This window comes from Schistocerca piceifrons, chromosome 6 (assembly GCF_021461385.2).
Source record: "Schistocerca piceifrons isolate TAMUIC-IGC-003096 chromosome 6, iqSchPice1.1, whole genome shotgun sequence".
Classification (NCBI taxonomy): Eukaryota; Metazoa; Arthropoda; class Insecta; order Orthoptera; family Acrididae; genus Schistocerca; species Schistocerca piceifrons.
The window spans coordinates 41,536,340-41,564,233 of record NC_060143.1 but is presented as its reverse complement, the minus strand read 5'-3'; the positions used below and the strand labels follow the sequence as shown (position 1 = coordinate 41,564,233).

At 43.3% G+C, this 27,894-nt stretch overlaps 1 protein-coding gene across 1 annotated transcript in view; it reads right to left on the bottom strand.

Annotated features, from left to right (window-relative positions):
- The window catches only part of LOC124803103 (long-chain fatty acid transport protein 1-like), a 334,127-nt gene extending 306,314 nt beyond the window's left edge, over positions 1-27,813 (bottom strand). Inside the window, exon 1 of the mRNA XM_047264261.1 lies at positions 27,536-27,813. Coding sequence (XP_047120217.1) covers positions 27,536-27,717 — 182 coding nt within the window. The 5' untranslated portion in view covers positions 27,718-27,813. The remainder of the gene's footprint in view (positions 1-27,535) is intronic.
- Between the last annotated feature and the right edge of the window lie 81 nt (positions 27,814-27,894).

Sequence of the window (27,894 nt, the reverse complement as noted above, 5' to 3'; positions counted from 1 at the left end):
TGAAAAGAGAAAATATAAAAACTCAGTAAATGAAGCAGGCAGAAAGGAATACAAGCGTCTCAAAAATGATATCGACAGGAAGTGTAAAATGGCTAAGCAGAGATGGCTAGAGGACAAATGTAAGGATGTAGAGGCTTATCTCACGAGGGGTAAGATAGATACTGCCTACAGGAAAATAAAGAGACCTTTGGAGGAAAGAGAACCACTTGTATGAATATCAAGAGCTCAGATGGAAACCCAGTTCTAAGCAAAGAAGGGAAAGCAGAAAGGTGTAAGGAGTATATAGAAGGTCTATACAAGAGCGATGTACTGGAGGGCAATATTATGGAAATGGAAGAGGACGTAGGTGAAGACGAAATGGGAGATATGATACTGCATGAAGTATTTGACAGAGCACTGGAAGACCTAAGTCGAAACACGGCCCTGGGAGTAGACAACATTCCATTAGAACTACTGATAGCCTGGGGAGGGCCAGCCCTGACAAAAATCTACCATCTGGTGAGCAAGATGTATGAGACAGGCGAAATACTCTCAGACGTCAAGAAGAATATAATAATTCCAATCCCAAAGGAAGCAGGTGTTGACAGGTGTGAAAATTACCGATTTATCAGTTTAATAAGTCACAGCTGCAAAATACTAACACGAATTCTTTACAGACGAATGGAAAACTGGTAGAAGCCGACCTTGCGGAATATCAGTTTGGATTCCGTAGAACTTTGGAACACGTGAGGCAATTCTTATCCTACGACTTATCTTAGAAGATAGACTAAGGAAAGGCAAACCTACGTTTCTGACATTTATAGACTTAGAGAAAGCTTTTGACAATGTTGACTGGAATAATCTCTTTCAAATTCTGAAGGTGGCAGAGGTCAAATACAGGGAGCGAAAAGCTATTTACGATTTGTAAAGAAACCAAACGGCAGTTATAAGATCGAGGGGCATGGAAGGGAAGCGGTGGTTGGGATGAGAGTGGACAGCGTATAGTCTATCGTCCGTGTTATTCAATCCATACATTGAGCAAGGAGTAAAGGAAACAAAGGAAAAATTCGGCGTAGGAATTAAAATCCATGGAGAAGAAATAAAAACTTTTGAAGTTTGCCGATGACATTGTAATTCTGCCAGAGACAACAAAGGTTCTGGAAGAGCAGAAGAACGGAATGGACAGTGTCTTGAAAGGAGGATATAAGATGAGCACCAGCAAAAGCAAAACGAGTATAATGGAATGTAGTCAAATTAAATCGGGTGATGCTGAGGGAATTAGATTAGGAAATGAGACACTTAAAGTAGTAAAGGAGTTTTGCTATTTGGGGAGCATGTAGACTGGCAATGGCAAGGAAAGCGTTTCTGAAGAAGAGAAATTTGTTAACATCGAGTATAGATTTAAGTGTCAGGAAGTCATTTCTGAAAGTATTTGTATGGAGTGTAGCCATGTATGGAAGTGAAACAAGGACGATAAATAGTTTGGACAAGAAGAGAATAGAAGCTTTCGATATGTGGTGCTACAGAACAATGCTGAAAATTAGGTGGGTAGATCACGTAACTAATGAGAAGATACTGAATAGAATAAGGGAGAAGAGGAATATGTGGCACAACTTGTCTGGAAGAAGGAATCAGTTGGTACGCCATGTCCTAAGGCATCGAGGGATCACTATTTTAGTATTGCAAGGCAGCGTGGAGGGTAAAAATTGTAGAGAGAGGCCAACAGATGAATACACTAAGCAGTTTCAGAAGGATGTAGGGTGCAGTAGTTATTTGGAAGTGAAGAAGCTTGCACAGGATAGAGTTGCATGAAGAGCTGCATCAAACCAGTTTCTGGACCGAAGACCACCACAACAACAACAACAACAACAACAACAACAACAGGTCACCATACTTCCCTGACGGTTTTATTTCAATAACTCAAACATCACTTGTACCCATATGATTGTCAAATAACAAACTAAACGAAGTTAGACAATGGCTGTTCATGTTGAAATGTTTATTAGAGACATAATTATTGCCAATGGAAGGAAGAGAAATCATATCCTGAAAAAGAAGTTTTGTACTATCCCGGCCACCAAGTGCTGTCAATAGAGAACCCACTCAATCAAAATGAAAATAATTTTTGTCTTATTCGCTTAATTATGTTCCCAATATAAAAGAATGAAGTAAAAAGCGTATCTGACAATAAAAAGTTGTTAAATACAATAGTCTATTTAAATTCAAAATAAAAAAATATCCCACTATGTAGTCTGAAGGTTAAGAATGAGTCTGAATGGCAGTTAGCACAATTGCGCTCTTCAAGCATTTAAAAAAAACTTCGCTACGTACTCCAAAAAAATACGTACTCCAAAAAAATATCAGTAAGAGACAATTACAGTGTGTGTGTGTGTGTGTGTGTGTGTGTGTGTGTGTGTGTGTGTGTGTGCGTGCGTGCGTGCGTGCGCGCGCGCGTTAGTAGCTTCAATGAAAACAGAACAATAACTACAAAGCGTTTATAGATATCTTACATGAGTAATAGAGCGACTTCGATTCTTTGAAATGTGTGGTTCTTGCGATACACCCAGGCCAGTTTCAGTGACAATTTGAAATAGCACTGGCACCTCACATTTATGAGTAATTAAATCGTGTGCAACGGCTTTTTTGATCATTTGCAAGTACAACGAAAAAGCACCAACTACTGCTTCGAATAGTGTTGCTAGCTGATATGGTTCGTAAATTCACACGAAATTATGAACTCAGTGGCCATAAATCACAGGCATTGCTGTCCAGCTGAAGATGTGTTGTGTATGTTGCAGCTAGATACGCTGTGTGGCGCTAGTATAGAGACGACATCTGTGAGCAGTCTGTTACAGGCAGGTGAGCAGTGCGAATATGGCACCGACTGTAATGTAGGACGATAATCGGTGCAAGATGCATTAGTCATGGTATACCGGAGGTTACGCTAGAATTTCGATTTCCGGGCTGAACAGTGCCTAGAACAGATCAACACCATGACAGAAACAAACCGCTGATCAGGGCGACAACAGGTGTGTAACGACAGACATCACGTCGCCTCTCTAGAGCCACCAGGGGCGATCGATGGTTTAACATGAATGAGATCGCCACCGATTTGAAACTGGGGTATACGAAAACATATGCTCCGCTTAGGCTTCATCAGCCGACGACCGAACATCACATCCGGTACTTTCCCATGGCTTCTGGTCAGTCAAATTAGACAAAAAATCGCCCCAAACTGGACATAAAAAGCTGAAAATTGACAGAAACGCTCAGGATGTTGACATACATCACGAAAGTCTACTTTGGGGACAAGCCGCCATCTTGGAATTTTCGAGTTTTAAACATGGTGTTACGCTCCAGAATAGTATTCCCGGCAGACACTAAAATTTCGTCCAAGTTCTACCTAGGTAGCTCTCAGAAGCCGAAATGTTTGTATCAATGACCAGTAGACTGCCAACTAGGGGGAAATGCTGAGACAGTTGCAGCAAACACAGAAGATGTCGCAGCACAGACGAACGACTGTGTGCTCAGATCTGAAAAGCGAAGCACACCGACCACATGGAAGCCTAGAAGATAGCAATAACAAAGCAGACTTTCACAAGGATGGCTAAGTATGACGCAACAATAAGTATTCAGGTGTCGATCCAGCAGAAAACAGCCTCTGAAAGGTGAACTTGTGAATGTCAGAAGTCACTAGGAGAGCTGACAGCGAGGAAAAAACCAGGACACATGATGTCCTCACCAATGCAGAGACCAGGGGAAGCCAACTGCCCAGTGCTTAGTCTCAGCCCTATCCAGTGAGAGGGGAGGTTATGGAGGTCAACCCTCGGCACACCTAACTGTCTCTGATCGTCTATGGAACCACGAGCCTGGCTGGAAGCACGCTGCAGCTGAAACTTCCGACGCCACACTGATGGGGGCACGGAGCCCACCGTCACCCATAGATCAGATGGTCGCCTTACGTGTGTGATCTGGACGCTGTCCTTCATCTGCCATCGAGTGGCTGGGTGCCACTGCTGCTCATCCCAAGCCTGTGGCCAAAACCGATGCTGCTGGTTCTGTTTTCTAAACGGGGGCTCAGAGCCAACTCTGATGAACCAGCGAGTACTTGGGACGAGACTCGTGAGTGCAAATCTTTGACGTCGACGAGAGCACTTTGGAGATCGATATGCAGAGCTGGAGGTAGCACATTACACAGTCGACTGCTAACCATGACGAAACAGCTTCCACCCGATGCTTTGCTGTGCTTGCGATACTGCTTAATAAATGTGTTTTTATCAGTGATGTTTTCTTGGTGCTCTCGAGTGTAACTAGGATCTCACCACCACATCCCACCCAGCTGTCCCCTGACGACTGTAGAAATCTGGGAACGGACTCTTAATGTAATAACTGACCAAGTGTCCGATTGGCTCCATTTTTGCGCCAAATTATTTTACTGGCTATAATAACCAAAAATAAAGATAAAAATTCAAATGCTAAATTAATCGTTTGTACTGTGTTAAAATGTTATGTTAAACAAAAATACAAGTCAGAGAGAGTTAATATTCTGTGTACTTTTCCAGAACATTTGTTTTGTGCCCTTGTGATTAAAGGCAATAATAAAAACTGGACGTACTACTGAGTGAGAGTCCCACACAGTATCTTGCCATCATCACTAGTTCTCTGGTCAGACATGTGGACTGCCATGACCATAGAGCAAGTTTTGATGAGATGAAGATGGCGGGCGACCTCACACATGGACACGGATCGTCGAATAGTGTGTTCCCTCGATGGGTTGGTGCCGTGTCCGCACGTGCAGATGTAACCAATGCCATGGAACATTTGTGTGGACTGTTCTCTAAAACCTTTGACCAGCATGTGGTGCTAATAGTGTCTCGCAGAGTTCGGGATTAGTCAGATTTTGGGAAGATACTGAGCTGGCTTCAGTCATACAATCATTTTGACAGCCCAAACAACCTTCTAGTTTCCATGTATTCTGGCGTGGTAGTAGCCAATGATACTGTTTCCTGTGAAGAGGCTCTTTCCCTCGGTGTGCATGGAAGAAATCGACTGATGGTCAACGATTCAATGACGTCCACTTAATGAGAAAAAATAAAGTCACGACTCTTGCCTCTCTGTCTAAAACAGTCACGATCACACCGTCGTGGAAATAAATCCAAATCAGCTTTTTCATTAATGCTGTGTGTTGTACGCAACGACGATGACCTTAATGCAAAAAAGAACGCTGAGTCGGGCCGTGTGGTCATGTCCAGCAAATTACAGCCAATTCTGCCTCCAGTGCGTCAATAATCACTTCGACTGGGACGTATCGAGATTACAACCAGGTGAAGAAGGCATTATCTTGATTAATTCCGTCCAATATAAAAACAAATCCTCGGATGTTAAAATGATTTACATTATCACCTTTCGGTTCACGTATAGATACGAAGTAACGTTCTGGAAAAAGAACGGGAACGGGGCCTGCATCTCGGTAACCTAAAACCGATTCCGACTGAAGACGAACCAGCGCCGGAGCAAGTGCTTCCCATTATGTCCTGCAACTGTAAACCTGGTTGTGAAAACAAGTGCGTATGCGGGACAAGCGGCTTAAGTTGTAGAAATAAATGTGGCAACTGCACTGGCCATGACTGACTGCGAGGACGACGTCGAAACTTTATGACTGACGTGTTTATATAAAAACGGTAAATAACCACTTGATGTAAACAGTCCTGTCCACTGTTTTTCATTTTTACAAAAACAATTCTAATGCTAGTTTTTTCAGATAACGCCTTCTTCTTGTTAGTTTTTGGCCAGTGAACGAGCATCGCTTCGGTGAACTATTCGAACCTTCGGCAACTCTGCCCACTTTCTTGAGAAACGATGTATCATTGTGCTGCTTTTCCCGTCTCGTGACAATTATTTAAATTGCTTTTTGTTTTTATTTTACATTAGATTACTCGTAATTAAAATAACGTTAACAATGCATGATCAAAAGTTGCAAAATTTTAGGTATTTTTTTTTTCAACACTAGTTGAGTTGACATAAATATTACTGTTTCATGAAAAGCAAAACTTGGCTAACGTACATAATTTTATCTTTTTAGACGACATCGCTGAGTAAACTCATTAATTTGGTGCAAAAATGAACTAAATAGGACGCTTGGTCAGTTACTTTAGTTAAAATTAGGAAATTCCCAGCTGCGGCTGTCTTTTCAATCTGGCTGGTTTTCCTCGAAGGGGATTTTTTGGGACTTTTAATGTGGGCATTGTCCTGAACGCTTCCGGCAAGTTTCAGCTTTGCGTCGTAACTTATCTCTGGAGCGGTTACCGTGTCGGCTGTTTCTTCTGCCCGAGCTTTGCCGTGGTGCGACTGGTCGCAATCGCCTACTCAGGCGCGCGCCGAACGATTCGGAAGAAGAGTCAGCGTAGCATCGAGACGCGATGGAAATTACGCTCGTTACCGAGAGAGGCCAGTGTCGTCATCGTATTGGTCGTGCCACGGTCGTTGGTAGGCCGTGCAAGCACGGAGTTTATTTTGGCCGAGCACGGAAGCAACGCTTGTGAGTGGACGTCGTGGAGTGAGGCTTCACGCTAATAGCGTAACTGGGGCCTCGCTAAGTCTAGAGGACAACGTAGCCGTGCGGAGACCTGAATACAACCGTCTGTATCCTATCTCAGTGCCAAGACTTCTGTCTGCCGCTGCCACCTTCAGCTGTGTTAATTCTGGTGGGTAAGCTGTTTTCCCATCCGGGATCGTTCCTGTACGGTTAACTGCTGGGTGGACCTATACGACTTTCGCCTTTGGCTCTGTTATCTCAAATGAGCTGTCGCGTTTTGTGTCAGAGTTCCTCGCCTTGTAGGTGTCGTTTTGCTTACAAGTACTACCAGTGTCTGTTGCGTAATTTACTGAGTCTAATTTACGAAAGCTGTGCAAGTTGTTCAAACTGTATACAGCTTGCGTCCAGAAATTCTGCTGGAGTAATATCTGTTTATTTAAAGCCCAATGCTTGGCAAGTTCTATAAAGGTGACTGTGGTAAAGTTTGTTATGTTGTTTGAAGTATGTTGTATTGAATAGCAGCGTGTGTAGTATTAATTATCAGTCAAATTACTAGTAACGGTTGCCCTTGCAGTATTTGATTACTTACTGGTTACCTCTGTTCAACTGTGTACGCAAGCAGCTCAAATTATCCAATGTCGTTTTAGTTTTAATTAAAGGCGTAATTTTATCTTAACCCTTTACTGCTTAGCACACTGCTAGAGTATCTCAATAAGCCTCTGTTGTGTTGGCAGAAGAGCCAACACCATGTTACTAGTGGAGGCCGAAATGCACGCGTTTTAGCTCACTCAGGCTGTCGTGAGGAGGGAAGAACTATACTGACGTGAGGTCTGGAACATGACAAGGAATTAAAATTCAGAAAGCGGACGTAATTAGTTTGATACTTAACTTTAATCCATTAATGATGAACGTCGCTCTTGACGGTACATCATTCACAATATCACTTGTTCAGGATACATTCATAGTACTGAATATGGCGCCTTGCTAGGTCGTAGCAAATGACGTAGCTGAAGGCTATGCTAAACTGTCGTCTCTGCAAATGAGAGCGTATGTAGACAGTGAACCATCGCTAGCAAAGTCGGCTGTACAACTGGGCGAGTGCTAGGGAGTCTCTCTAGACTAGACCTGCCGTGTGGCGGCGCTCGGTCTGCAATCACTGTAGTGGCAACACGCGGGTCCGACGTATACTAACGGACCGCGGCCGATTTAAAGGCTACCACCTAGCAAGTGTGGTGTCTGGCGGTGACACCACAGCCTCCTACTTAAAAGATTTTCATTGCAACTTTGAGCATCATGATTTACGTGCTTTAAAGTATTGCAATTTGCTCTAAGAACTTCAGGTTTATTAACTGTTTGCAAGGTTGTACGTTAAGATCCTGCACGCAAAAAAGGTTGACTAGCTTCACAGTTTGCGTAAAACTGACCGTGTTCTAATAGTTTGTTTGATGTGTTACAGAAGAACATCTTTTGTGAGCTGCGCCTCACGCATTGCCGCGTGACGAGTACAGCTAAGTTTGAGCAGTACTGTAATTGAGGCATGTATTCAACCTTAAAAAAATTTCTGACGTAAAACTGTAGCTTTTAAATAGTTTTTTTGGGTGTTTTAAACTATTCAACAGACTTCAAACCCTTTCAGAGCTGCCAGGCTTGTTAGCCCTGTCAAGTAAACAAAACTATCTGTACTGAACAAATAGAATATCTGTAAGTCCTTAACCCGGTGGGGTGTCCATGTCGTCTTTGTCCAGGTCGTCTTCTCGTTCATCGAGAGTTAAACACCCTGTAATTACTGTTATCACGTCAGTCCATCCTGTGCTATATCTTCAATCTCTTTTCACACCCGGTACATACGAGGGTAATCCCAAAAGTAAGGTCTCCTATTTTTTTATAAGTACATAGACCTGTTTATTTCTACAATGGTTTACATCAGTTTACAGCTTGAACATTTGGCTATTTTTCGACCTAATAACCATTTCTGTCAATGCATTTTTGTAGACGCTGTGGCAGTTTTTGTATGCCCATGTCATACCAGCTCGCCGCCATGCTGTTCCGAAAGTTATGAACCTCTTCCTTCACCTCGTCGTCGGATCTGAATCGCTGGGACCACAATTAACGCTCACAGATACTGTGAGACTCTGAAAAAACTCAAACGGGCAGTTCAGAACCGGAGAAGAGGAATGTTGAGCAAGGGCACACACATTCTCCATGACAACGCTCGCCCATTCATCGCTCGGCGAACCGTTGCTTTTCTGCAACAGTTTCAGTGGAACATAATCACCCACCCACCCTATAGTCCTGACTTGACGCCCAGTGACTATCACCTGTTCCCTAGGTTAAAAGAACATTTGGCCGGAAAGCGATTCAGCTCCGACGACGAGGTGAAAGAAGAGTTTCATATCTTTCTGAGCAGCATCGCGGCGAGCTGGTATAACATGGGCATACAAAAACTGCCACAGCGTCTACAAAAATGCATCGACAGAAATGGTGATTATGTAGAAAAATAGCTAAATGTTCAAGCTGTAAACTGTTGTAAACCACTGTAGAAATAAACAGGTCCATGTACTTATAAAAAAATAGGAGACCTTACTTTAGGGATTACCCTCGTACCTTGGCGCGGCTGTTGACACAACCATCAATGCCAACTATGTTGCGGAAGAATATAAGCTACCCATAAAGAGCCAATGATTTCGTGTCCGTAACGTTTGCTGCGAAGTTTGAAATCGGCTAGGCTCAAATTTGGGTTCTTCAGAACCCGTAGTTTTTCGTACTTTTTTAAAAACTGAACAGAAATTTGGTTTATTGAATGTTGCTCTGAAGAAAATGATTGCACCCACAGATGACACCATAACATCTTTATCTGTGGTTACGGTGGCGACATGGTTACGAGTGGGGTACAGAATTCGTGCTGGACAGATTCAGGTTCAAATTACAGGTACCTTTTCTGATTTATGATTCGCGTAGCTTCCCTAACCGGAATGCATCTGTCCCGTGACTCAATGCTATCCCATTATAATTCCTCTAAGGACTGTGCAGACGACAGAAGGTAACTAGAAACTGAAAAAGTGAGTAAAGAATATACAGCCGCCAGTTAGAAACATACAGAACATATGCAAAATTCTCTGTTCAATAACGTTTTAGAAATGCATAATAAGTAGCTGACAAAGCTACATCTGCATATAAACTGTCCTTCGCATTAATGTGACCTCCTGGTGAAAGCCTAAATTACTACCTTTTGCAGAGCGGACTGCTATAAGATGTGAAGGAAGAGTGTGTTAGGTTCTGGAAGGTAAAGACAGCGATGTGGAACCGTGCCGACTCCATTGCTGAAGCCAGGTGCGCTACATTTCTCAGTTGAGGATACGTGGTGCGAACAGCCCGATCGAGGTGGTCCCACACTCTCTCGATTGGGTTTAAATTCGGGGAGTACAGTGAGCTCATCCTGGAGCTCTTCGAACCATGCACGTACACTACAAGCTGTGTGACACGTTCCATCGTCCTGCTGGTAGGCGCCATCGTGAAAAATAAAAACTGCATATAGGGGTGGACATGGTCCCCAAGGATAGACGTGTACTTGGGTTGACCCACTGTGCCTTCTAGAATGACGAAAACACCCAGGGAATGCCACGAAAATATTCTCGGCCCATAACGCACTCTCGTCCGACCTGGACCCTTCAGAGATTGTTGCAGTGTGCTTTCAGTCCGATGAAGCGTCAGGGAAATTTAAGCTCATGCGGGATTTATCGGCAGTCGCTCTTCCCATGCACATTATGGTAACAGGAAAAGAACTGCAGACAGGGACGGAGGAGGGGGGAGACAGTGGTACCGCAACTGGCAGAAGTTAACAGCTAACGGGACGATGACGACAAATATGATTATAGAGATGACTAAGGCCTTTTAACCTGGATATGTAAATCAAAGTTAGGTCTGGCGTTTTTGGGCTTCAACGAAGCTATAGACAGAACCAATAATGGCTTTTTACTAAGAACAATGAGGATTATTGGTTTTAACGAGCGGTTGGCACGTAAGAATATTCGTCATTCAAAAAATTGAAGATGCATTTTTATGTATAATTATGAGCGTAAATTATACATTAATTGGCACCATGCAATTACAGTTTCTTCCCCTCTACAAGATCGTCTCTCACCGCACGCAATGGCGTCGTTACCATAAATAATGGTAAATTGGAGTTGCTCAAATGACTTACGAGATAGTGGAATGGGTCTCAAGCAGAAACGACGTTCTGTCCCTCGCCTGGATTCCCAGAGGTTTGCGTGTCGACTCGACCAGCAGAGAATGTAAGCGCCGCTAACTCGGTAAGTCCGGTGGAAGTTAAGCGACGCTTTGTGCCGGAAATCGCACGCTGAGTGAAACACGAATGTACTGCTACAGAAGTACATGCAATGCGCCGCATTGATGATGTTGTAGTCAGCACTGGCGGGTCGTTTGTTTTACAGGTAAGGCGCTAAAATGCAATAGGCAGCTACGGTCACTCGTCTTAAACAGGACTGTAAGATATTTCGCGACTACACGTGTCAGCAACTTAGCGTTATATTGTCTGTCTGCACTGCTGGACATTTGAAGTACATGATGCAGTCAGTAACAAACGTTAAATACGCTTGAAGTTTAATACATGTTTGAATATACAGGCTGGCGCAGATAAAAAAAAAAAACCATGTAAGTGTAAAGAAAATGCAGTGAAACGAAGAGCTGAAATGGACCTACCATTTACTCGTATTTAAAGTGAAAAACACAGTGGAAAAATACACTTACAGAAGACGCTGAAAGTGACCCCCTGCAACAATACACAGCTGTGCACGTCTAAGCGTATTCAGATACACCCGGCATAAAGTTCGGATCCCGATAGCGGCAACTTCACGGCTGATGCTGTCTTTCGTGCCTGTATTGTGTGTGGATTTGATACATATACAGGGTTATTACAAATGATTGAAGCGATTTCACAGCTCTACAATAACTTTATTATTTGAGATATTTTCACAATGCTTTGCACACACATACAAAAACTCAAAAAGTTTTTTTAGGCATTCACAAATGTTCGATATGTGCCCCTTTAGTGATTCGGCAGACATCAAGCCGATAATCAAGTTCCTCCCACACTCGGCGCAGCATGTCCCCATCAATGAGTTCGAAAGCATCGTTGATGCGAGCTCGCAGTTCTGGCACGTTTCTTGGTAGGAGGAGGTTTAAACACTGAATCTTTCACATAACCCCACAGAAAGATATCGCCTGGGGTTAAGTCGGGAGAGCGTGGAGGCCATGACATGAATTGCTGATAATGATCTCCACCACGACCGATCCATCGGTTTTCCAATCTCCTGTTTAAGAAATGCCGAACATCATGATGGAAGTGCCGTGGAGCACCATCCTGTTGAAAGATGAAGTCGGCGCTGTCGGTCTCAAGTTGTGGCATGAGCCAATTTTCCAGCATGTCCAGATACACGTGTCCTGTAACGTTTTCTTCGCAGAAGAAAAAGGAACCGTTAACTTTAAACCGTGAGATTGCACAAAACACGTTAACTTTTGGTGAACTGCGAATTTGCTGCACGAATGCGTGAGGATTCTCTACCGCCCAGATTCGCTCATTGTGTCTGTTCACTTCACCATTAAGAGAAAATGTTGCTTCATCACTGAAAACAAGTTTCGCACTGAACGCATCCTCTTCCATGAGCTGTTGCAACCGCGCCGAAAATTCAAAGCGTTTGACTTTGTCATCGGGTGTCAGGGCTTGTAGCAATTGTAAACGGTAAGGTTTCTGCTTTAGCCTTTTCCGTAAGATTTTCCAAACCGTCGTCTGTGGTACGTTTAGCTCCCTGCTTGCTTTATTCGTCGACTTCCGTGAGCTACGCGTGAAACTTGCCCGCACGCGTTCAACCGTTTCTTCGCTCACTGCAGGCCGACCCGTTGATTTCCCCTTACAGAGGCATCCAGAAGCTTTAAACTGCGTACCATCGCCGAATGGAGTTAGCAGTTGTTGGATCTTTGTTGAACTTCGTCCTGAAGTGTCTTTGCACTGTTATGACTGACTGATGTGAGTGCATTTCAAGCACGACATACGCTTTCTCGGCTCCTGTCGCCATTTTGTCTCACTGCGTTCTCGAGCGCTCTGGCGGCAGAAACCTGAAGTGCGGCTTCAGCCGAACAAAACTGTATGAGTTTTTCTACGTATCTGTAGTGTGTCGTGACCATATGTCAATGAATGGAGCTACGGTGAATTTATGAAATCGCTTCAATCATTTGTAATAGCCCTGTACTCTGCTCTTCAAACGTCCCCACATGAAAAAATCATATGTTGTTAGATCCGGCGAACGTGGTGGCCATAAATGTTTGCTGACAGTTCATTGCCCAGTGAAGATGATATGGACTCGTTCCAGGGATACCTTAGAAGTGTGGCATGTTGCCCCTTCTCGCAGGAAGAAGCTGTACTGTCTTTCATATTAAGTGAGTTGAGCACAAAAGTATCAAAAATTTCCATATATGCAACCTTGTTGATGGTAGTGTCAAAAAATATCGGTCCAATAATGCATGTTGCTGTTACACCGCACCAAACGCAGTTTTTTTTTCCCCACCATGGAGTGGTTGCTGACACACAATGTTACGGTTCTCTGTTGCCCAGTACCTCGTGTTGTGTGAATTCACATCACCGGTAAGATGAAACCATGCTTCGTCACTCATGGTGTAGTGGCAAGGGTCTGACAAACCATTGTGGCAGCGCGGTTTTGAGGCGCCATGTCACTGACTACGCGGCCCCTCCCGCCGGAGGTTCGGGTCCTCCCTCGGGCATGGATGTGTGAGTGTTGTTTAAGTTAGATTAAGTAGTGTGTAAGTGTAGGGACTGATGACCTCAGCAGTTTGATTCTTTAGGAATTCACACATTTGAACATTTTTTTTTTTCGAACGAACCCTTGTTGATGTTATTCAAAATCCACGTGCAGTGATCTACACTTTTCTGAGCGTCGTCTTCTCTAAATTCCTGCACAATCCTCACACGATATGGCTTCAAACTGAGACTTTTCAATATCCGCTGGCAACTCCCCCTACTTATATGCGCCTCTTGGGCCAATTTAAGTGTAGACTTCTTTGGACACTGAATAATTCTTCGGCGAATGTCGGCACAATAACTTCTTGTGTGCAAAGTGAATCAGTTCTTTGTCGTTTTACACCCTGCACAAATCCGTAGGAGCGCCAATTTCGATACAGAATTATCTATTGCTCCCTTTGCTGGTAGTTCTCTATCCGAATACTTGATCCCGAAAATTTCGCGAATTTCCTTAATCGAACCTGTTTTCACATATGCTTTAACAATTTCCATCCTGTCTTCAATCGAGAAAGTCATCTTGCAGAACGCAAAGAGAAACTTCCAGCTTCACTGATGAAATAAACAGATGCTATCAGAAGAATTCTAACGATCTATTATCGCATAAAACTATCCATTGTTGTTGCTGTTTATTTCACATGTCGAAATATTGCAATCGCATTCAAAGGGGAGACGGGCTACTGTTAACGAAGCCACCCTGCACAAATAGTATTTTTGCGCAACCGCATAATTTAGGTAGGAGTAATGCCATCCACATTCATGCATAAGATTAAACAGCTGGTTCCTCATTCACAAATCGCAGTTGAATGTTTGTTGTTCGTGAGAAGATTGTTATACCAGACGCGTCGGAATTAGACAGCGGCAGGATCGTGGCCTATCGACATTCCTGTTCATCGTTCGCGAAGTTCCACTTCACGTTGGTTGGGAACCTCCCGACTGTCATGCAAATCTGGAATCGATGGATTCAAGTGAGCCACACTCATCGGCGGGAGCTAAACAGCACCCACGCAACTAACGCCCAAGACAGAAACATTGCTCGCTTGGCTGCGCAGGATAGTATAAACACCTCACGTGCCTTGACCCTAGAAATGCTTTTGTTTGTACAAGCCAAGTATCTGCAAGGACAGTGCGAAGGCTTCTGGAGTACCAGATGGTGGATTACTCCACTGAACACAGGTTTTACAATGCTAATAAGGATAGTAAGTAATACATTGGAACAAGGGTAAAGAAAAACGTAGGTCCATATCAAGCCCATGCAGAGAACAGAATCCTGAATCCTTCCTGGTCATGCTGACAAAGTTTTATGAATTTACTTATAAAAGTATAGACAGTGGAAATTAAAATGTCCTCTGGTGCCTCTCCTGCTCCAAGTCAGCCCGTTTGACGTCCTACCCCCCATAAGTGCAAATGCATTTCATACAAAAAACGCTTTGACAAGTTTACGCCGATGACATGAGCGTTATCGTAAACTTTAGCGAGGAGATGGATTTAGTGATGCAAATGATGAGTCTAGACGCCAAGGCTAATGAAGTAAGTATTAACATCAAGAAATCTAAAATAATGGTCCTCGGTTCCCCATGCCAACTACACGGACACACACTGGGTTGAAGTGACGAATCAGAAAAAGCAGCTTGGAATAATACTGATGCTAAAATCCATGAGAACTAAAAGCAATGAAGTGGCAAATTGAGCTGAGCATATTGTGAGCGATTCTTGGAGAACATAATACACTAGTCAAATATATGTGACCACCTGCCAAAAGCCCAAATAACCACCTTTTCCAGCCCGGATCACTGTGAGACGTGCATGAAGAGTGGCAGTGAGGTTTTGGAAGGTACGGTCGGGAATGTGGCGCCATGCCAACTTCAGTTTCTCGGTTGAGAATCCATGACGCAAACAGCCCCATTGGGATGGTCCCACCGATTCTCGATTGGATTTAAATCCTGGAAGTTTAGTGGCCAGTGGACTACTTAATCCCATCCTGATGCTCTTCGAACAAAGCACGTGCACTGCGACCTGTGTGACATGTTGTACTGTTTTGGTGCCAGATGCCGTCGTACTGAGGAAAAACAAAATCCCCATGGATAGAAGCATACTCGAGTTGATCCGTCGTGTCTTCCAGAATGACGAGATCACCCAGGGAATGCCACGAAAACATTCCCCCAGGCAGGACCCACCCCCCGACGCTTGCAGGATATTTGCTTTCAGACGTTTCACACGCCAATGGCCATCTGTCATCCGAAAAGGCCACCAATCGCAACTCAGTGGAAATCCACTTGCGGTACTGGCGTGAATATTCCAACTTCCGTCGCCGACGAATAGCAGTTAACATGGCTGCACGAACCAGGCGCCTGCTGTGGAGACCCATACGCTGCAACGTTCCCTGAAAGGTCGTAGAAGAGACACTGTTGGTAGCCTCTTCCTTCATCTGGGCGGTCAGTTGCTCAACAGTTACACTTCTAAATGATGACTAACTGAAACCCTCAGCTGCCGACAGGTTTTGTTGATATACCTCGATGTGGACAGCTGAAAATGTGTGAACCGACCGGTACACGAACCCGGGATCTCCTGCTTACATGGCAGACGCTCTATCCATCTGAGCCACCGAGGACACAGATGAATAGTGCGACTGCAGGGACTTATCCCTTGCACGCTTCCCGTGAGACTCACATTCCCAACTGTCCACAATTCTACATATGTAATGTACCTTATAGACATTTGCCCATCCACTCATTACTGACGCACGCTTTGGCGATTCCCGTAAGAGTTTGGGCAACCTATGCGCATTCGCACAGACGAAGGTCAATGGCTTGGTAGCCTTTAAAAATATATATATATATAAAGACAGTAGCTGTTCTCGAAAGAACAGAATGACACATCGAGGTATATCAACAAAACCTGTCGGCAGCTGACGGTTTCAGTTAGTCATCATTTATTCCAGGGAAAAGCTGCACGGTCATCAACAGTATTCTGTTCTTTCGAGAACAGCTGTCTGTCTTCATATGTATAGTTACACTTCTGTTCGCCCCTACATCTCTGCCGCCGACGTTCATCCCTGTTATGAATCGCTCGTATTGAACTGCACTTCCCTCGGCGACGGTTGTGGTCATTGTCATTTAGCCATTCACGCGATCGGTTTACAAACTTAGCAAATAACTTCGCTGTGTTCGTCGCCACAAGAGCGCAAATTAACTTCTCCTTCATGACAATACGTCTCGCAAAAGCCTGCGAACCCGAAAGGAGTTCGCAAATCATTTCCATCCGTTTGGCGTAAGAAGGGTGCACTCCGCGGGAAGGAGTACGTGGGTGATGGGGAATTTATTGATATAGCAAGACGTTGGTTCCGACGCCGACCAGTAAAAGGGTACCAATGCGGGCATACAGGCCTCCCAATATGGTGGCGTAAAGGGAATAATATGGTGTATTGGAATAAGGTGTATTGGAATCTCGAGCAAAACCAACCCGCTTTCAGAAAAAAAGTATTGCATTGCTTATTGAAGGCCCTCGTAGCTCCTGCTTCTAACGGAGCGCAAGTTACCCAAACTACGATCATCCAAGCGTTTGATAATGACAGCATTTAACGATTTCCAAACAAATTTCAAACGCAATTTTAAACCTTTTCTGAACTTTTCTCGCTTACTTGCTTAACGTCAAATATTTCATACACGATGGTTTGATTGATTAAAGAAGGATGGAGGGATTATTGGGAAATGGTTAAGTGTTTATTTCCTGAAAATTGGGTGAGCCGTAGCGACACTTAGTGTGCCGCACAGCTAAAAACTGTTGCATACATTCAACATGCCTGTTCGAATGCGTTATACGTGGTACTTACAATTTTACATGAAACTAAGTTTTTCTGGCTTTTTGTTTTCTGACTGTGTCACACATGTTGGGTGGATGCGGGAGTAAAGTGTTATACCCCAGTATGAGAACATGTTACTTACATATAAAACACAAATTCTAATTTTAGTGCACTTTTCACTTGTTGTTGTTGTTGTTGTTGTTGTTGTGGTCTTCAGTTCTGAGACTGGTTTGATGCAGCTCTCCATGCTACTCTATCCTGTGGAAGCTTCTTCATCTCCCAGTACCTACTGCAACCTACATCCTTCTGAATCTGTTTAGTGTATTCATCTCTCGGTCTCCCTCTACGATTTTTACCCTCCACGCTGCCCTCCAATACTAAATTTGTGATCCCTTGATGCCTCAGAACATGTCCTACCAACCGATCCCTTCTTCTAGTCACGTTGTGCCACGAACTTCTCTTCTCCCCAATCCTATTCAATACCTCCTCATTAGTTACGTGATCTACCCACCTTATCTTCAGCATTCTTCTGTAGCACCACATTTCGAAAGCTTCTATTCTCTTCTTGTCCAAACTATTTATCGTCTATGTTTCACTTCCATACATGGCTACACTCCATACAAATACTTTCAGAAACGACTTCCTGACCCTTAAATCTATATTCGATGTTAACAAATTTCTCTTCTTCAGAAACACTTTCCTTGCCATTGCCAGTCTACATTTTATATCCTCTCTACTTCGATCATCATCAGTTATTTTACTCCCTAAATAGCAAAACTCCTTTACTACTTTAAGTGTCTCATTTCCTAATCTAATTCCCTCAGCATCACCCGATTTAATTTGACTACATTCCATTATCCTCATTTTGCTTTTGTTGATGTTCATCTTATATCCTCCTTTCAAGACACTGTCCATTCCGTTCAACTGCTGTTCCAAGTCCTTTGCTGTCTCTGACAGAATTACAATGTCATCGGCGAACCTCAAAGTTTTTACTTCTCCATGAATTTTAATACCTACTCCGAATTTTTCTTTTGTTTCCTTTACTGCTTGCTCAATATACATATTGAATAACATCGGGGAGAGGCTACAACCCTGTCTCACTCCTTTCCCAACCACTGCTTCCCTTTCATGCCCATCGACTCTTATAACTGCCATCTGATTTCTGTACAAATTGTAAATTGCCTTTCGCTCCCTGTATTTTATACCTGCCACCTTCAGAATTTGAAAGAGTATTCCAGTTAACATTGTTAAAAGCTTTCTCTAAGTCTACAAATGCTAGAAACGTAGGTTTGCCTTTTCTTAATCTTTCTTCTAAGATAAGTCGTAAGGTTAGTATTGCCTCACGTGTTCCAACATTTCTACGGAATCCAAACTGATCTTCCCCGAGGTTCGCTTCTACCAGTTTTTCCATTCGTCTAATTTTTCACTTGGCCATCTTTAAAGCGGGTGTGGTCATAACACCACAGACCGGAATTAATTACCTGTTGTATCAGATTGTGGCAGGTAACTGGATTAAAAACACAAACGCTTTCCTGGATCGTTGTAAATTTTGGTGCGAATACATCGCAACTCGTAAGCAGAATACTTTCGCATCGGGTGCCATCCTAATCGAAAGAAACTATCGTCAACGGTAGGATTTGAGGAGATTGTGTTGGGAGTGATCAGGCGAACTAGAGCAAACCAAAACCAAGATGGCTGAACAAGAATTGAGCAGCGGTCTTAACCATCGCAACCAAAGTCTTGTTTTTCGTGAGGAACAGGCTAGTGCTTTTTCATTCAGTATCAGACCGGTTTGTAACATATTATAGAATATGTACAGAATGTATTGAAAATATGACAGTCTAGACTCACAGACGAACTGCTTCAAGTTCGATTTCCCAACAAAAAAAGTATCGAAAAATAGCTTCAGAATGGTCCTGCGGGCTGGATAGGCCGCAAAGGACCCAATGACAGGGTTTGCTTTGCATGGCCTCCACGTTCACCCGACCTAACGCCATGCGATTTTTTTCCTTTGGGACTTCATCAAGGATCGTGTGTACGTGCCTCCGTTACCAACAGACGCCCCCCCGCCCCCCCCCCTGAATTAAGAAACCGGATTGAAGCAGCTGTTGCTAGTCACTGAAGACGCACTTATCAACGTTAGGGAAGAACTCTGCTATAGACTTGGTGTATCCCGTGTGACAAATGGTGCTCACATTGAACATTTATAAGGTTCTTGGTAAAACTATTTGAGTTGCTCTTTCATTTGACACATCATTTATAACTGTACGTTTAATATACTAAATATTACAAAGCGTTAAAACCCCGATATACATTTATAAACACCCTGTAGATTGGCGAAACGTGAGGCCAGGAGACTTGGACGAACTCAGAACAATGTCGCATCGCGTCGTTTTTAGCCACGACATCCGTTTTAGATGATTCGTGTGGCCAGACTCGCGTCTTGTAATAAACACCGAAGCGAGAGATTCTCATAATGCAGCAATCCAAGGTGTCGGGAACAAGAACCGAAAGATACGTTGTTGGGAGACGCCCAACCTGTTGACCTAGCGTTACAGGAAAGCGCCCCGCACAGATTCCCTAGTAGGTCTAACAATAAGCTTGAAAGACCACTAGCGCAGTACTGGAAGACATCTCCTCGACTATACGCTATGAAGAATATAACCATGACGATAATATTTGATCCTTGGGGTGTTCAACTGCGCTGTTGTCAGCGCCCGTACAAATTCCCAATCTTTTCACAGTCCAGTCGCGCCACTGTTCCCGAATGACGACGATGACATGATGACAACACAAACACCCAGTCCCTGAGCGAGATTCGAGTCCAGGACCCCGTGATACAGAGGCAGCAACATTAGCCACTAGACTACGAGATGCGGGCGGTAATTTGAAAGGTTTTCGGCTAGGGCACAGAAATCGTTGATAACAATGAAATTTTGTTTCGGTATGTTGGTAATGTATGTCAAGTGAAACACTGATTTGTAGAATAGGTTTCTGTGTACCCCATTTTAAGATATTGGTGTTGAGTGTGTATTGTCCAAATGGTTAAACTCTGATACGTCACCACAGAATTTTTAATTCTACGCAGTTTATGTGCCAATGAATACTGCTATCCAAAGTTGTCAAATGTATATGCAGTTTGCTCCATTACTTTTAAAAGTTAAGAAATGCTGAGTTCAAACAACGCCCTACTTCTCTTGACGTGGTCTTTGAGAAGCAAGTCTAAAAATGCAACAACAAAGCGAATGACGAGAAAGTGCACAATACAGTATTGGACGGTCTGCAGTGACTGCCGTATGAAGTATCATAAGAAAGATTACAGTACATTTTAAATGCTGAACCGACTACATGAGACAGTTTAGCCAGCATGATTATCGCATTTTTTTTAATACTGAGAAAAATGAATTTCTTACCGTTTTAAAAAAAGAAACAAAGTTATTTCGTGCGTCGACCTCTTAATGTGAATGACAGCAAGAGCGCGTCCAGGATGCTCGGTTTCTCACGACCCTTTTTTGTTTTGGGGGAGGGGGTGCTGCTTCTGCTGCTGCACTCTTCACACCAACCCCCCTTGATTGACACGTGGGGCCACCAGAAATGAAATAACAACCAATAGAAGCCACTGGCCTAGAGTATACATCATACGAGGTCAGTTTCGTATATCACAGAATTTAAGGCCAGTATTTTCTCAGTGGAAGCAGCGATTCTGTTACCGATTATCCTGCAAGGTTAAAACAATAACTGGCAAATACTACGCAGATGTTCTGGAAAGAATAAATGTCAAAAGACCTGCATTGCAAAAATGAAGCCGTGTTGGGTAGCTGCGCGGTTCGCGCCCCTCCCCCCCGTCGGAGGATCCAGTCCTCCCTCGGACACGTGTGTGTGTGTGTGTGTGTGTGTGTGTGTGTGTGTGTGTGTGTGTGTGTGTGTATTTTGTTTTGTCCTTAACGTAATTTAGTTTAAGTTAGATTAAGTAGTATGTAAGCTTAGGGACCGATGACCTCAGCAGTTTGATCCCATGAGACCTTACCACAAATTTCCAATTTGCAAAAACGAATTTTTCGTTAGAAAATAGACGCAAGTGCTTCGGACAACAGGAATTACTCTAACATCCCCCAACGTCCACCAGATTTGGCACTCTGTAACTTCCTTCCAACTGTTACAACATCTATAGGAATTAGGATTTGCGGAAATGTTTTTATTTCTTTGTGTTTTTCAGGCCTTCCACTCACTGGAAAACTTTGGACAAACTGATCGAAAAAGGGAAGACAGTAGAAAGAAGGGAAACAGTCTTTTTACTGATGTGAATTTCTATCATTCGGGAAAAGTTGAGTTCCTTTCCCGTCACGCCAACCAAATTCATGTCTTCGGGGTGTTCACAACGCAAATCACGCGGCGATGGCTCCTTAAGGTAAATCATAACCTGTTCCATCCACCACCACTCTCTGATTCAGTTTAACAGAGGCCGTTCCAAGAATGAATAAGTTATGAGCCAAGAATGTCTAGAAACTTACTGGTACTCCTACTGTATTTAATTTGTGTTTGTAAGCGGCCTAATTCTCGAAAGAGCCATGTCGTGGCCATTATGACTACGGCAGTTATCAGTCATTGCTCACATTTCTTGTTTATTGGCTCAATCAGATTAGACACTTGAAAATTGTCTTCTGCCAATATTACTACTTTGGCAATGGCTGGTCATACTACATACTGACTCAGCCATTGCTATATTGGATCCTGAGAATGATTTAAGTGTCGAAACCGGTTTAGCCAAAAATAAATGTGAACATTGACTGATGACTGTTGTAAGAAAATTTGATGTACTCAATGATGCTCTCTACCACGCATGGTCAGCCTTTGGTGACCCACGGACCTTAATAAGCTTGCGGGCCGCTTTGTCACGTGACGTGATAGGGTCCCTAGACAGAAACTATAACGCCCGTGATGTTAATGTTTATGATGCAATGCACCAATATGAAAGGCACACCTTCCACGACACGACACGTTAACAATTTGCGTCTATAGAACATTAAAAAATTAATTTTTGAGAGTATATTCATTTTATGTGCCTCTGTCTTCAGATGTTTGTTTATTTACGCGTGGCGAACATTGTTTCTTAAGATCTTTCCCAATAGCTGTCTTAAAAACTTCCATTGCAAAATTGTGCAACGCCGTTAGTAAAAACCTGATGTTCACGACAAGTAAAAAGAAAAAAGTAAACGCCTCAAGATGGGCTGTTACGTGTCTTGAAATATCTTGGAAAAATAAACGCCCATGAAGGCAACTGGCTGCAGCTAATACATTATAAATTATCTTCAGTCTCAACATTGCAGTGTTCTAATACGTCCACAGTAGTAAAGAATTATTTAATGATAATAATAATAAAACAAAATACGGCAATGGGACAAGCAGTTCTAGCCCACAAACAGTTAGTCCTAACTTTGCGATTCTTCGCCACATGCAGGTCATTAGTGTGTCTGAAGTTCAGTGTGCTGATATTCTCTTGATGACTGCATAGGTGTGGGTTGTTCCTGTAACGCTAAATAAATGAAGCCATCACTTCATTGTTAATTTAAAAAAATTAAATCGCTTGAATTTAGCATATATCAGCTGTATTGTACCACAGCCGAAATGAATAATGCGTACAAAAGAATGATGAAAATCCGAAAATGCATCACTGGCGAAGTCAATCCCAGTGCCTCTCTATCCCTCACGAAATTGGAACCAATCGTGAGAGGCCAGTTCCCCACCCATACTCTGATGCATGCAAAAATCAAGCCGCGGCCATTACGCTCAAGACCATGAGACCGGCGTCTCTCATAGACGGCCGCTCCTCGGAAGAATGTCTCTGGTCCACTGTTGTAACGATGACGGAAGATCATCAGCATCTTGATTTTTTTGTAATACGTTTGTTTCGTGAATTTAGCTGTTGGCTGGAATAAACTTTTGTTCCTTTTTTTATTTAAAAAAGGAACGCAGAATACACGTACGTCGCCTTAGAATTATACAGCGTACGTGAATGGTTTCAATAAACGTCATAGCGTGAACGACTGTGATTTTTGAATATTTTAATTTCCAGACTTGCAGCTCGAGTAGTTGCATGCAGATTCCGATTTTCAACAGGAAGAAATTTTATTAATACATACGCAGTAACAAGATAACACTGTCCTACCGGCAGCAGAAAGTTGAGAAAAACACGGTCGTAAATTGAAGAAACATCATCGTAATCTGCGTTCACGACGTACGTAAAAGAAGTATGAGGGTTAAAGTCATTATCCTTAAACATACCGCTGAATCCAGTACAGTTGTTAGTCGTGCAGAACGGAGAGAGAAAGACATTAGGCGACAGCTTGAGTGTAATTGAAACACAAAACCGCTAAAAGGTGAAAGCGAATAGTGTTTGTGCAGTGAGGGACGCACAGCCAATCGTTAAAGCGCTTGCCTGTACCTTCGGACAGTGTAAATCCTCAACTTGTTTTGCTTGATTTATTACGTACATGGACTCCAAAAGCGTAAAACTGCAGAGGGCGTCGCACGGTAACTGCCAACAGAAGCATGTTATCCTTAAAAGACAGAGATAACACTTTAGCTGTTTTGATCTGTCATATAACAAAGGCAGGGAAAACGAAATTCCACAGACGGCAGTTTTTGTCCCAGCCATACTGGTCCCAAATTCCTCACAAATTTCATGACCTGCAATTTACCAAACATTCGTAGCCTAGTAAGTGCTAAGTTCAGAGGTGCGCAAAACACGACACTAGCAACCACATATCGTACGCCGGTAATGTGCTTGTCTACACGAAAATTGCTTCTTTGAATAATCTCACTACGGTAACGATAGCACCAAATATTGTCCCTGTGATAAAAGAAAGCCGCGCCTTACAATTTCGAAGACTACAAATACTCAAGGGATCAAATAATCTCGAGAAGAAAAGAGCATGCAGGAAACGTTGCTATGACTTTGTAACACTAAGGGAAACTCACCACTCTTCGAGATCGCTCATAGAAGACATGTCGAAATGTTATGTTTCAACGACACTTCAGGCAGCTTTAGCGACAATGGCGAGCGATTAACTCATTTCCAAATAATGCAATTGACAGATTTCATTTATTGAGAGTCTGCAATGCTTCATAATAGACAGGGCATTAGTGAACTAAGGTGATTAAGAATGCCAGCCTCTAGAGACTATGATAGATGCATAAATAATTGCGGTAAGAGCAAGAAAAATTTCTTTAGTTTGGACTGGTAATTCAACCTCATTATCACATACATTTCTAGGTGGAAAAAATATACCACACGTTGGTCGTGCAGAGTTTGTATTGCTGCTCATCGAGTGTTTACTACGAGCTCAAATCTCGTCAACAGAGAGAGACTAATGCTTAGGAATTATTAGTTTAACATTTTGAACCATCGATGATAAGCCGTCTCAAACATGAAATTCATGAAGTGGCTAACTGAAACCCCTTGATTCATGGAACACACGAGTTACAGCAGCATCCTCCATTGTCGTAACTAGGTACCTGCGCGAGGTAGCCTGAATTCAGCAAGTACCACACCTACGCTAATTATCAGAAGTACGATCGTATAGGATATCAAGTGAATCTTGTGACTGGAATGAGGACTTTTTGGTAGGGAGGACGCGGCGTGTTATCTTGGATGGGGAGTCATCGTCAGATGAAGTAACTTCAGGTGTGCCTCAGGGAAATGTGATGGGGCCCCGACTGTTCAAGTTGTATATTAATGCCCTAGCGGACAATATAAATACTTCTCTCAGCCTTTTTGCAGACGACGCAGTTATCTATGATGTACTGTCTGAACGAAGCTGCATAAATATTCAGTCAGATCTTGATAAGATTTCGAAGTGGTGCAAAGTTGCCAACTTGCTTTAAATGTTCCGAAATGTAAAATTTTGCACTTCACAGAACGAAAGATGTAGTATCCTATGACTATAATATCACTGAGTCACTTTTGGAATCAGCCAACTCATACAAATACCTGTGGCTAGTAGTTTTTAGGGATATGAAATGGAATGATCACAAAGGCTCCGTTGCACAAAAAGCAGGTGGTACACTCCGGACTATTGGTATAACACTGGAGAAGTGCAGTCGGTCTACAAAGGAGACTGCTTACATATCACTTGTGCGACCAGTTCTAGGATCTTGCGCAAGTGTGTGGGACCCGTGCCAAATAGCACTAACAGGGGATATTGGAAGTATACATAGAAGAGCAATACAAATGGTCGCAGGTCTCCTTGATCCGTGGCTGAGTATTGGAGAGATACTGAACTGAAAGACTCCTGAAGATAGACGTAAACTATCCCGTGAAAGTCTATTAACGAAGTTTCAAGAACCAGCTACCAGCTTTAAATGATGACGAGAGGAATATACACCGAAGAGCCACAGAAACTGGTACACCTGCCTAATATCGTGTAGGGCCCCCGCGAGCACACACAAGTGCCGCAACACGACGTGGCATGGACTTGATTAATCTGTGAAGCAGTGCTGGAGGGAACTGACACCGTGAATCCTGCACGGCTGTCCATAAATCCGTAAGAGTACAAGGGGATAGAGATCTCTTCTGAACAGCACGTTGCAAGGCAACTCGGATATGCTCAACAATGTTCATGTCTGGGCCATTTGGTGGCTAGCAGAAGTGTTCAAACTCAGAAAAGTGTTCATGGAGCCATTCTGTAGCAATTATCGACGTGTGGGGTGTTCCATTTTCCTGCTGACATTGCCCAAGTCCGACAGAATGCACAATGGACATGAATCGATGCAGGTGATCACACAGGATGCTTACTTACGTGTCACTGTCCAAGTCGTTCGTAGACGTATCAGAGGTCCCATATCACTACAACTGCACACGCTCCACACCATTACAGACACTCCACCAGCCTGAACAGTCCCCTGCTGACATGAAGGATCCATGGATTCATGAGGTTGTCTCCATACCAGCACATGCCCATCCACTCGATAAAATTTGAAACGAGACTCGTCCGACGAGGCAACATGTTTCCAGACATATGTCTGTGTTGACAGGTCAAGGCGAGGAGTAAAGCTTTGTGTCGTACAGTCATCAAGGGTACAAGAGTGGGGCCTTCGGCTCCGAAAGCTCATATCGATGATGATTCGTTGGAATGGTTCGCTTGTTGATGGCCTAGCATTGAAATCTGCAGCAATTTGCGGAAGGTTGCACTTCTGTCATGTTGAACTTTTCTCTTCAGTAGTCGTTGGTTCCGTTCTTGTAGGATTTTTTCCCGGCCGCAACGATTTCTGAGATTTGATGCTTTAGCGGATTCCTGATGTTCACGGTACACTACTGAAATGGTAGTACGGGAAAATCCCCACTTCATCGCTACCTCGGAGGTGCTGTGTCCCATCGCTGGTGCGACGAATGTAACACTACGTTCAAACTCACTCAATTGTCGATAACCTACCATTGTAGTAGCAGTAACCGAACTAACTGCGCCAGATTCTTGTCTTACATAGGCACTGCCGATCGCAGCACTGTATTCTGCCTATTTAAATATCCCTGTATTTGAATACGCATGCTTTTACCAGTTTCTTTGGCGCTTCAGTGTATTGCAGCCCCATACGTATCGCTCACATAGGATAAGATTAGAATAATTGGTGTATCCAAATTCGTTCTATCGTTCTTTTCGCGCCCCATAACGGAAATCCTAATAATTGGTTCAGTGGAACGTACCCTTTGCCATGCGCCCTACGGTGGTTTCCGGAGTATAGATGTAGACAAGAAAACAATTGATGGAAAAGAGTGAAAAACTGTGAGCTCAGATTTTTTGTTTGAGACTATGTTAATAACAATTTATAACTCAATGCTCTGAGTTTGAAAGTGACTACACTGGGATTTTCTCCAAAAGGACACACTGAGCTCCACGCTACTTACAAGAGCGTTAAATAGAAACCTCAAGCCCTTCGCTTATTTGAAAGTCCCGGAACTCTCATTTTCCTCTGTACTGCGTTACGGTAGCTGTGCCGGTGGGCAGCAGACTTCATAAGAAAGCGCGGTGGTGCAGAAAACGAGAACACCGAAACAAACGTCAGTGGTCGTCAAGAAGATGTGTACCAGCGTCAAATTTGTCGAGGCCGAATGACTGCAAACATTTTCTCTGCAATCCCTACGTAAATTATTTCCGACAACTGCGGGTCTTGTTAAGCCATCATCATCATCATCATCGTCATCATTATTATTATTTACTGCTGGATGTGAAGCTCTAACAAAAATTTGCAAAAAAATTTCTTAATAACCCCACTTAACAGAAAGAAACAAATACGGAGCACTTTAAAAATCGCATGTTCTTTAAATAGAACCTATTTTCAAGTAAGAAATTATAAGCACGAAAAACAAAACAATCTAACTACACTGTTGACTTACCTTATATCTCGCGGAAGTGTTTTGTATAAAATGTAGATCCATCTGTACCGCTTGCCTGTAGCTAAAAATCCTACTATTAATACAAGTAGGGCCTGAAGAATAACCCTACGTCCTAGGAGGAGGGAGAGACCAGCTGCTCCAGCAAACATGCCGGTAATGACGGCTTTGTGTTGGTTCGTCATTTTGTTCCCGCAAAACTACAAACTTCGTCCCGGCACTTTGCAACGACGTAAGGCAAACCACCCGCCCTCGTCACGCCCCAAACACTACTGGCTGTGACATAGCCAGGCGTCTGACGCTATCTACCGAGGAGTATGGTGGGGAGCCAACCGAATAATCGGAAACGTAACAAGCTTTTT